Source organism: Podarcis pityusensis, assembly GCF_964106645.2.
Source record: "Podarcis pityusensis genome assembly, chromosome: 13".
NCBI classification, from domain to species: Eukaryota; Metazoa; Chordata; class Lepidosauria; order Squamata; family Lacertidae; genus Podarcis; species Podarcis pityusensis.
Genome location: NC_138038.1, coordinates 36,551,366 through 36,563,448, shown reverse-complemented (window position 1 = coordinate 36,563,448; position 12,083 = coordinate 36,551,366). Strand labels below are relative to the sequence as shown.

The 12,083-nt window shown below is 43.3% G+C and overlaps 2 protein-coding genes across 2 annotated transcripts in view; both read left to right on the top strand.

The window, feature by feature from the left end:
• Positions 1–8,579, top strand: part of LOC308460158 (immunoglobulin superfamily member 1-like) — a 31,955-nt gene extending 23,376 nt beyond the window's left edge. Inside the window, exon 10 of the mRNA XM_080976185.1 lies at positions 8,569–8,579. The gene's annotated coding sequence lies outside the window, so the exon portion shown is untranslated. The remainder of the gene's footprint in view (positions 1–8,568) is intronic.
• Positions 1–12,083, top strand: part of LOC308460881 (T-cell-interacting, activating receptor on myeloid cells protein 1-like) — a gene marked incomplete at its 3' end in the record, with an annotated part of 68,762 nt that overhangs the window by 55,738 nt on the left and 941 nt on the right. The window contains exons 2-5 of the mRNA XM_080977414.1: positions 5,196–5,228; positions 6,212–6,504; positions 8,195–8,470; positions 9,551–9,846. Of these exons, the coding sequence (XP_080833540.1) occupies positions 5,196–5,228; positions 6,212–6,504; positions 8,195–8,470; positions 9,551–9,846 (898 nt within the window). The remainder of the gene's footprint in view (positions 1–5,195; positions 5,229–6,211; positions 6,505–8,194; positions 8,471–9,550; positions 9,847–12,083) is intronic.

Genomic DNA, 12,083 nt, shown 5'->3' with positions numbered 1-12,083 from the left:
CACAACTTTATTTAAACTTTCACATGTAGGAAGACCTTGGCTTAGGCATTGGGCGTGTATCCCTCCCAGTCCCCAGCCGGGGATTTGGGGCACATCAGGGTAATCAGGTCTGTCTGGGAAGTGGGCTGTCTCTGGAAGACATTTGTTTACACAGAGTGTCCGCCCCCATTTCACCGCAACACTGGGGAGTGCACTGACAACCTTTCGGCGCATGGCCAGTGACTCCCCTCTGACTCAGCCCCTTTAACAGGGAACCCTGGGATCACCGCTGTGGGGGGGGGGGAGGCATCATGCCCCTCCCCCCATTTAGGGAAGATAGACTAAAGGATTCCGCCCAAGGCCTAAAACCGCCAATGTTGTGACATTTGCTACGGGGAAGGTGAAACTTGCCAATGCAGGGAAATTCCTTCCGGGTCCCTTAACAGCAAGCATCCTAAGACCGTAGCAACGTCCGCATACCTGTAAAAGAAGTTAACCTGTAATAAAAGAGCATTAAACAAAGGGAGGGTAGGGCGGGTGAAGCTCTGGAGCTGACTATGCGCTCTCAGTTAGGCTCCACCCCTTTTATCTACGCGAAGAGGTCCGCCCCCCACCACAGATAGGTTCATTAGAACTGAGGTTTGGCGGGAACCTCAAAGGGCTGTGACGCGGGGAGGCGGACCAGGAACTTCTGCCGTTGTCTCAGGGATCGGGGTACTGTGCGCAACCACACAAAGGGCGCCCCCCAGTTGATGGGAAAGCAGTCATTATGGAATCACAGCTGTTGCTGTTCCTTTGCACCTGCACTGCTTTCTTCTCTTCCTCTGCTTCCTTCCCTCACACTGTTCAAGGGACAGAATGTAGTACCATTACATGCTTGCGCCAGCTCTTTGACATCACCATAGATGCCATCTGCAGGGGGCCCTGTGTCAGGCGGCAGAGGAACCAAGCCCCATGGCAGGTTGCCAGGAACAGATAGGACAAGGAAAAGTCCTCACCACCTGCTTTTTATTGAGTATTCACAGAGACAGGCTTGGGAATGCAGCCTCTTGGATGTTGCACCAAGTGACTCTCCACCCCCCTTTTCTCCCACTTCATCATTTGCCACCTTTTCGCCTACAGGTGGCGCTGAGGGCCCTCTGCTTCTGAGCCCTTTGCTCTACTACTTTCAATGCTCACTGGGTTCTGGGAGGCGGGGTCTGGAATGCTTTCTAAAGACACTGTGTCCATCAGCTGTTGCCCTCCTGGTGCTTCCTCTTCCTCCTCCTCTCCCATTATTTCCTGGCTTTCCCTATCATCTGCCTCTGAGCTATGACCTCCCTCAAACCCCTGTTGTAATTCTGAACTATCTTCTTCTCTGGAAGGGTCAGGTGAGGGAGGCGGTCTCCACCATTCCTCTTCTGCCCAGTCCCTGACACCCTGGGTGCCCACAAAGTTTTTACCATGGGAGCCTGACCGGGCGACTCAATGCATCACACGCTGCAGTGGGGGTCTCCATTGGGCCTTCCCACTGTGTGTGACATCATACGCGCATGCTGGGCACCCACAATGTTAGGTGGAACCCGGGGCGCTTCTCATTAGATGCTTTTTAAGCACATCTGATAAATTCCAAAATAAACTAAAATGCTGTTCCAACTTATCAACACTCAACAGCATATACCAGGAAGAATGGATGAAATTTAAAGATCACTTAGCTAAATACGTTAAGATAACTTAATTGGAAAAGCTTGCAAATATTAGATAGGCTTAGGATTTAAATATGTAAGGATAGGAATTAAGATGTTTAAAGCTAAATTAGAAAGAATGAAAGATGTTAAGTGATCAAGTTAATTTTTTGAGAAAATTGATTTTGGAAAACTGTTAAAATGATATACAATGAAATTCAACCAGGGGGGATTTGAGGAAGTCACTTAACAATGTTATTAAAATTGGTTTAATTACAACTAGGATGCATTTTTGTTTGTTTATTTGTTTTAATATTTTTTTTTGGAAAATTAATAAAAAAATTTGAAAAAAACAAACACTCAACAGCATATAGGAAATTCCCAGAGGATTTTGGAATACACTGTTAATGTTGAGACAGGCATGCATAAAGCTTCCCCGTCTTCCAAGTGTTCCCTTGCTCAGAGTCATCTCTACAGTCCCAATCCATACAGTCCCAGACATACACATTCTCTCCTCCACTGGAAGGAGGCATCTTTTGTATCCACGCCTCTTGGTTTTGCCGATCAGAAGGTTGGCGGTTCGAATCCCTGCAATGGGGCGAGCTCCCGTTGCTCTGTCCCAGCTTCTGCCAACCTAGCAGTTTGAAAGCACACCAGTGCAAGTAGATAAATAGGTACCGCTGTGGCAGGAAGGTAAATGGTGTTTCCATGCACTCTGGCTCCCATCATTGTGTTCTGTTGCTCCAGAAGTGGTTTAGTTATGCTGACCACATGACCCAGAAAAGCTGTCTGTGGACAAACACCGGCTCCCTCAGCCTGAAGCGGGATGAGCACTGCACCCTATATTCACCTTTGACTGGACTTAACTGTCCAGGGGTCCTTTGCCTATACCTATACCACTTTAACAGTCACAAAATAAAATGCTGTTCCAGCTCATTTTAGTCCTAGGAGCTGTCATTTGTTAATGGTGCAGGGAATTGTAAGCTTGGGAGGACATTACCCTTAAAAAATGGCAGTTCTCGGCATTCTTTGTGGGAACCCTTGACTGCTAAAAGTATTATAAGAGTGCTTTAAATGTACAGATGTGGAAGAGACCTGCCAACATGTCTGCTCAACCCAATGGCAACACATACGTGTTCTTCATATCCTGAGCAAAATCACCAGGACATGTTATCAGCTCTCCTCACCACACCATCCTGTTATGCAAGCAATGTTCCCCGAATCTGCTATCGATACCTCTTATGGCAGGAACCAAGATTACTTTCAGTGTTTTGCCATGGTAGGCTGTTTGCTTTCTATTTATAGCTGGAAAAGAATCTGCTTCTAAACATTCTCCGCAAAGCTGTTCACTTTGGCATTGAACGCTCCTCGGATTATTTCCCATGTGCCCAAATATTTACTGCCCGTTAGCCATCTTTATTTATTTGATATCTAACAGAATGATATCGCAGCTACAAGAATATCCTCATACTTTATATTTGCCCACATGAGCAGGAGATACCAACACATTCCTGAAGCATGTGACTTCCATGGTAAAATGGTGACATTTTGGATACAAAATTTCATATTCAAAACTGGAGAATCAGCCAGATTTTATTTAAAAAGTTGGAACTATACATTTGAGCTATAATGCTGATAAGGTCTTTTTTATTACTATTATTATTATTATTATTATTATTATTATTATGCAGAGGCCTAGAAAAGGGGTGTGTTTTTTTTTCCCACCCAAAGGGCCACATTCCCATAGTCTCCATTAGGAGAAGTAGGAAAGTTGCAAATGATACCATGCTTCCCTGCCTCTGGAGCTGTAAACAGAAGGCGATGGGGTAAGTAGATGTGATGCCTTGTCTCCAGGGATAGGCAAATCTGTGACAGAATCATAGTTGGAGGGGGGACCCGAAGGGTCATCTTTTTCAACCCCCTGCAACGCCGGAATCACAACCAGACGATTCCTGACAGACGGTCACCCAACCTCTGTTATACACAGATAGAGCTGGGTTAACCAGATTTCCACCTTTACAAGCAGCAAATTTCAAAATAGCTTTTGCTGATTTAAAGGCTTGCAATTTAATATTGGATAGCTGTATATTCCAGGATGCCGTTTCTGAATAAACCAACCCCAGATATTTAAACGTATTTTCTTGGTTTATGATGTGTTCATCCAGGTGCCAAACATGCTTTTTAGGGTACTTCCCAAATACAATGACCTGCATCTTATTGTAATTGCATTCCTCGTGCAATATGAACTTAATTTCGCAAGCAGCCGTCTCAGGCCCACCTGGGTTCTAGATACAAGTACTAGGTCATCAGCATACATTAAGACTGAGAGTTTTTGGTCAAGAATTGTGACAGGGGCAAACTAAGACCCTCCAGTCCTTTAACCATGTCATTAATATAAAATTTAAACAAGAAAGGTGCCAAAATGCATCCCTGTTTGACTCCAGTCATGGTCTTAATTCTAGTAATAAGATGACCCAACCTCTGTTTAAAACCTCCAGTGAGGAGATTCTACCATCTTCCAAGGCAGCCAGTCCAGAAATGAATTTTATTATGTATGTTTTCCATAAAAACAATTCTATGGCAATTCAAAACCCTGCTTTGTGCTTGATTTATTTGCATGCAATCTGATATATGGCTGCAGGAGATTGTTTAGATTGAAGGAAACTCTGAGAAGCTCAAGGTCTAGGGTGGGGTAGCAAATGTGGCCACTGTCAGCTTCCTGCCATTTCAGATGCAATCTGGGGCCTCACAGAAAACATCGTGCTAAACAGAGCAGAGGACAGCAGCTCTGGAACTGGCTGAAAGACCCCGACATTTCTGCATCATGATACCCGCTCTCCCCATGGTGTTCTTTTGGTAAGATTTTTATATGGCAAAACAAAAACAAATTCCTCCACAGTTGTTGACGGGGGTGGGGGCAGAGGTTATAGAAATTTTTAAGGGAGGTGGCAAAAATCAGCAAAAGGTTCGTGGTAATAGGGCTCAGCCTTGCCAGTAGGCCTTTTCCCTGTTTTCAAAGCTGTGCTACTACGGGGATGGGGCAAAGCCCATCTCAGCAGATGGTGGCGGCCACCATTTTCTTCCCCAGGACATTGGAGTAAAATTGTGATTATTTAGCATGTACTCTTCACATGGTCAGATGTATTCTGTGTGGGGTTTTTTTTAAAAAAAGTTAATTGTGCGTTTGATAGGTGAAAGCCTTATAACGTGGGGCAAGGTAAATATTAGGTATGGAATAACATAATTTCTGGTTTATTGGCACCATTGGTGGCTTCCATCTGCGAATAAATAGCAGCTTGCAGGGGGGGGGGAAGGGAGTTGTCTTACGCCGAGTCAGAACTTTGGACCATCTAGTTTAGCATTGTTGACACTGACTGGCCATTTCAGGCAAGAGTCTTTCCAGGGCTGGGGACTGAACCTGGGACCTTCTGAATGCAAAACAGGTGCTCTATTTCTTTTCTAAAGGAGGAAGAGGGCTAATTTGTGTTGGGGAAGGGGAGAAGAATTAAACTATCTCCATCCACTAAATGTATGGTTCTTTCCTCTTCCCAGGCTCCTTTCTGGCATAAGAGGAGGTGTTCAAAGGTAAGACTACATTGAAGCTGAATGTGGCAGGAATGTAAGTTACTTCAGTAACTTTGATCTGTGGGAAGCTTTTAAATGGGCTCTCTGCATCTGTGTGTGAGAAAGTGAATGAGTGAGTGATAGAGATTCTCCTCAGGGCCAACAAGAGCTGTAGTGGTAAGAAATTGGGGTGGGGGGCTTAGGAACTGTTGCTGTTTCTGCAGCAGGGTCCTTGTCTTGGAGCCATCCAATCAGCATGAAAGGGGAGCTTTTTAGCCACTGAGAAGGATACTTCACATTCTTTGTTCTAATTGGAGCCAATCAGAGAGAAAGGAGGTAAATCAGCCGATGAGGATTGGCTCTTAGGGTCACTCTGGAGAGGCACACAGGAAGAACACCAAGGCATAGCTATTCTGTATGCTCCAAAACTACGCATTCGGGAAGACTGAAAACACAAAGTGCTTCCGTTTCAAGAAAATGGTGTGCAAGTTCTGTTACAGGCAATGGAACTTCAAGGAAAATACAGCTCAAGTCACTCTTAGAGGGATGTTTCCTACTATATAAATGAGAGGGTTGCCAAAATCAGTGCAGATGAGGAGAAATTTTCTGCTGCCTTCTAAATTTTAAAATTGCTGCAGAAATGTAGAGAGTTGAATTCAGGATTGGAAGAAATGAGAAACTTAGAGAATCATAACTGAAAGATATTTCCATCTCTACCCACAAGGCACCTGATGTAGGATCACTGAGGATCATTGTGGATAATTAAAATGGCGGCTATACTCAGCTCCTGCATTGCTCAGAGTCCTTTGCCTGCCGCTCTCTGGTAAGCCCGAGGGGGTCCCATGACAGAGAAGGATGCCTCTGAGTCACTTTGCCTGGGGCCACCACAAACTTGAAGGCAACCATATAGGCCTCCCTTCTACTTCTACTACTACTATTATTATTATTATTATTATTATTATTATTATTATTATTATTATCTTTTTCTTTCCTTGTTAACCCAGTGAGATCCTTTGCGCTCCCAATATCACAGTGGAACCTAGCCTGGGAATCTTAGAGAGAGGAAATGCCACCATCAAATGCTGGAGTCCTTTGAACTTATCCATGAATTTTTCTCTGGAGAGGCACAACCACAACATAAGCCACAACATAACCATTGTCACCCAAATAGCCAGAGGAATGGCTGCATTTTACATCACTAATGTAAGCCGCGAGCATGGAGGGTTATACAGCTGTTACTATTACAGCAACCTATTTCGGTCAAATCACAGTGAACAAGTCAAGCTAATGATAATAGGTAAGACATCCACAGCAAAATCTTGCTCAGCATCCCAGCGAGGCCAGGTAAGGGAAAAGTCACATAGTTCATTGGTCCAGGCTAGATGTTTTAGTCTGCTAACATGCTTAGAATGCTCCTTCAAAGATTGACACTGAATGCTTTAAGTCCACTTTAAGCCCCCCCCCCCCACTTGCCCAAAATGCCTGAATGAAGACTTGGAACTTGCAATATTTAGGCTGCAATCCTAATGCTGCTAACCTCAGAGTAAGCCCATTTGAATTAAACAGAAGTTACTTCTTAGGATTGTGAAGTTAGCCATAGGAGGTGTTCCTGATTTTAATCCTAAAGAACACCCAAGAAATGTCCTTTAACTGGGAACAGTGTCCACAATGCTATGGTATCCGGCACTGGCTTCCTTTTTATTTTATTTTATTTTAATTTAATTTTTTTATTTTATTTTATTTATCAGATTAGATTAGATTAGATTAATTACTCACCCTTCACCAGTAGGTCCCAGGCAGGTTACAATAATTAAAATTCAGAATTAAAAAAAGGTAAAACAGATACCTTCATAAGAGTAGGTATCCTATACCCTTTTAAAATGTGGCTCTTTATTGGGGGGGGCATGTTATTGTTCTTATTTTGATTTTATATATTGTGATCTTTTCTGTGAACCGCCCTGAGGCGTCCGGGTATAGAGTGGTATATACATTCAATAAATGAATAATAATAATAAATAGGGTGAAAACTGTATCATGAAGAAGCCAGGTGCACCTCTGTGGGAAGGGAATGGCACAACAAATAGGCTGCCACAGAGAATACCCTTTCCCGAGCCACAGCCACCCTGAACTTCTAATGGAGGTAGAACTGCCAAGGGGCCTCCTCTTCTGATCTTAACACCTGAGCTAGTCAGTAGGGAAGAAGGTGGTCTGTTTGGTGCCTAAGTTATTTAGGGCTTGCTCAGGGCTTTGAACACAAATGTGAGCACCTTGAATTTAGGTCTGGAAATGAACCAGCAGAAAATGCAGCTGTTTTAGAACATAGGATATACGATATATATATAATCTGGTCACTGCATTTTGGACCAACTAAAGTTTCTGAGGAATCTCCAAAGGCATAGAATGCATTGCAATAATTCAACTTCTGGCACGTACTGTAGACTCTTTATTTAATTCCAGCATGCATTTTCGTTGAATTCTGATTTTATAGTTATCAACACATTTTTTTAAAAAAAATTCATTGAGCTTCTTGTATGCTGCTTAGAGACTATTCTAATTAAGCAGTATATCATACCTCTCAACTGTCCCGATTTGAGCAAGACATGCCGGAATTACAGAAGCCATTCTGGCTTCTGATTGGATCCAAGAATGTCCCATTGTTTTGGTCCAATGCTCTGGCGTGAATCAGCTGCTTTGTGCCAGAGTACCAGACCAAGAGAGCCTTGTACTTTGGTCTCACACTCTTGCATGAGTCGGCTGGCTGGGAAACCCAGCCAGATGGGCAGGGTATAAATTATTATTATTATTATTATTATTATTATTATTAGCTCCCGTGAGAGCTTGGGAGCCAAAGTGGTTTTGGATTCTGGGCATGTGGGGGGGGGGGACCAGGTAAGTACAAAAGCTATTCAGGAGGTGTGTTTCAAGTCAGTGTGTCCGCACTGTCTTTTGCAAAGACTGAATTCCTCAAGAATCTTGTCTTTGCACAGATCCAACGTTAGGAAAGCCTAATATCTCCTTCAGTTCCACGGATCAGATCACGCTGGGAAGTAATTTCACCATCTGTTGCCAAAGCCCAAATGAGGATGTGGAGTTCTATTTCCAAAATGCTGATACCCAGGTGACGCATCAGACTATGGCAAACAATTTCATTGTCAGCAAGGCAAAGCCGAGGCATGGAGGGAACTATCAGTGCAGTTACCACCGTCCTTTAGAACCCTTTATCAGCTCAGAGCCCAGCAGCTCTCTGTTGTTGCTGCTTACAGGTAAGTAGATGAGCATCTTTGCATCAAGCATCGTTCTTACAAACACTGTAATAGTTCAGATCTGGTAAAGTACAATAACACCCTTGTAAAGTATACAGTTTTGGGGTCCCCCCCCCTTTATTTTTCTCTTCTACACAGGTTCTCTTTCTCTTTCTTTTATTTACATCTCACAATGTCTAGTGCACATAAAATTATGTACTTTTGAACTTTCAATAAAGATGTTTTTTTAAAAAAGAAGAAAGCATCTTTGCATGCACGTCCCTAACCTCATCTCTCAGTCTGGATTTTTTGTTTTAGCTTAATTCTAGCTACAGCATATTCCAAATGTCTAGTAGCAAAATATCAGGAGGCTGTATATACAGTGAGAGATCTCTCTGGGCGGTCAATGGAGGTTTTTAATGTTTGATGTTTTATTGTGCTTTTAAATCTGTTGGGAGCCGTCCAGAGTGGCTGGGGAAACCCAGCCAGGTGGGCGGTGTCTAAATAAATAAATAAATATTATTATTATTATTAGTGAAGGCAGCAAAGAAATACATTTAGCCATAAGCTGAGAGGTGAGAGTTTCATATACAGTACCAGCAACATGTTCATTTGGGAGGCCCGAGGCCGGAGTATGCTAAGGGTTCAGGGGAAGGCAGTTGAGGAACTGCAGCAAGTCTCAGAAGATGCTACAAGACCCAGAGCTCCCTCTGAAGAGGAAATGGTTGCTAAACCACTCCGTTGAAGCTGAGGTTTAAAGGCAATCTTGTGGAAGGACGAAAGGATGTAAACAGCTCCACTTACAGGCAGCAGATGGGATATATGATCTGTGAGTTTATGGCAAAAGGCTGAAGCTCACTGAGAAAGCAGAAGGTCTCAGTTCGAATCACTGGCACCTTCAGGTAGGGCTGGGAGAGAAACCTTGGAGAACCAGGACCGGCCAGTGTAGACAATGGTCTGACTTTGTGTAAGGCAGTTTCCTATGTCCCTGTGTCCACACACATTGCTGTTGAATGCTAAGGTGGAGACACCTGCCTCTTTCCACTCTTTACAAGCATGCCATGGCGGGCCACCTCACATCTCTTTTTCTTCTGCATGCAGATCTCAGCTTAAGCAGACCCAACATCTTCCGAAGACCCAGTGATTCAATTGCCCTGGGGGGACGTGTGAAGATACAGTGTCAACCTAAAGATGGAGCCACCTCATTTTATTTTTATAAGGCTGGAGGCTCAAAAGCAGAGGGGCCCATGCCTTTTCCCTCAGGTGAACTTTCCATTAGTAATGTCAGCCTGGAACACAAAGGGAATTTTAGCTGCATCTATGGACGGAAACCTTTCCTCATCTCAAAACTGAGTACATCCCTGGAGCTTCTCGTATCAGATATAGTATCTTATTTGGTGTGTCCTGAACTTATCACATCAAATTTAAATACAGTGGTACCTCGGGTTACAGATGCTTCAGGTTACAGACTCCACTAGCCCAGAAATAGTACCTCAGCTTAAGAACTTTGCTTCAGGATGAGAACAGAAATCACGTGGTGGCAGCAGGGGGTCCCATTAGCTAAAGTGGTACCTCAGATTAAGAACAGTTTCAGGTTAAGAACGGACCTCCAGAACGAATTGTTCTTAACCTGAGGTACCACTGTAATTCATTGCTTTTAGCCCCTTTCCATATGAGCCTACCTGGACCCTGAGATCATCTTCTGAGGCCTTTCTTCATGTGCCTCCGCCTTGAGAGGTCCAAATGGTGGCAACACGAGAAAGAGTCTTTTCTGCAGTAGCTTTCTGTCTGTGGAATGCTCTCCCCAGGGAAGTTTGCCTGGCGTCTTCACTATACACCTTTGGCGCCAGGCAAAAACTTTCCTTTTTAACCAGGCCTTTGGTTTATATCTTTGACATCCTATACCCTTTTAAAATGTGGGGGTTGGGGGGGGAGGGGGCATTGGGTTGTTGTCTTTATTTTGATGAACTATTATGTGGTTTTATATTCTGGTTTTGTTTTGTGATCCGCCCTGAGACCTCCAGGTATAGGGTGGTATATAAATTCAATTAATATTAATACTAATACTAATATTAGTATTTCCTGCTTGGCAGGAGGTTGGACTCGATGGCCCTTGTGGTCTCTTCCAACTCTATGATTCTATGATTCTATGATTCTATGATTCTAATACTAATACTAATACTAATACTAGTATAAGACCTGAAAGTCTCACAGGGTAATGTCCAACTAAGCTTGAGTATCAATGGCCTTTGTTTATTTTTATGTTAATATTTTATTATAAACATACAAACAAACATAGTATTTTTACAATCAAACATTCACTCATTTACCATTTATTTCTAAAGCATCCTACATTAAAATGGTGTCTTTCATGTTCTATAGTACACATATAATATTGTAGGATTTTCTAAAATTTTAAGCATTTACATTTTGCGCGTGTGTGTGTGAATTTTACCTTTGTTTGCTTGCTCTTTCGGATGCATAGACAAAAATACTGTGACAGATTTTTGTGTGTGTTTTATTTTGATTATTTGAGATGTTAAGAGAGAAATACAACCTGCAGACGAATTCCTGGGCTAGTGGATGCAAAATGACCTGGCCAAGCTAGGGCCATTAAGAAACAATACAAGGCCATTGAGATCCATGAACAATGCAAGAGAACTGTCCTCCCCCTTTCCCTGAGGTGTGAACAGAGACTGGGTTTGGAATGTTTGCCAGGGTAACTGGTTGAGGTGACAGGAAAAGAAAGGTTTTTTTGAGCAAGGGTTGCTGGGGAAAATAAGAAGGAAGAAAGTCTGGGACCCATCTTGGGAAGACTGGCAGGGAGAGATGCCCTGGACTGCAGGACTGCGCTGCTATGGGAGATCAGCCCCTCTTGAAATGACCAGGCTGTAAGATCTGGACTCCCTGCATGCAGACTGAAGGTGTAAATAGGTGAATAAACCATATTTCTTAAAGCTATGACAGTCTCCAAAGGACCACAGACCCAGGGTGAGTGCCCCAAATGCCATGGGCTCTTGCAGAGAGAGGGGGAGGCACCCAACTTTTGTAACCATGCAGTCACAAAATAATAAATAATCCACAAACCAAGAAAACAATAATTTCATAAAACAGAAACAGCTACTAGCACCATTTACACAGAGGGCAGCTATAAACCTTAGCGTTCTCAATTTTAAAAACAGTTAAAATAGGCATTTTAAAACGTATTTATTTAACCCAGAGGCCCATGTGTCCTCTGTAATTTTAGGGTATGCCTAAATAAATAAATATTATTTATACTCAGCCCACCTGGCTGGGTTTCCCCAGCCACTCTGGGCAGCTCCCAACAGAATATTAAAAGCACAATAAAGCGTCAAACACTAAAAACTTTCCCAAAGAGGGCTGCCTTCAGATGTCTTCTAAAAGTCAGATAGTTGTTTATTTCCTTGACATCTGATGGGAGGGCGTTCCACAGGGCAGGCGCCACTACTGAGAAGGCCCTCTGCCTGGTTCATCTGGTTCACCAGCTATAGCCATTCCTGAACAGAGACAGCCTGATCACTGTGGCCCATTCATTCATAACCTCAAGGCTGGATTACTGCCACATACTGTACTCTAGGAGTGGCTGTCCTTGGCGCTGATTGGGAAGCTCCAG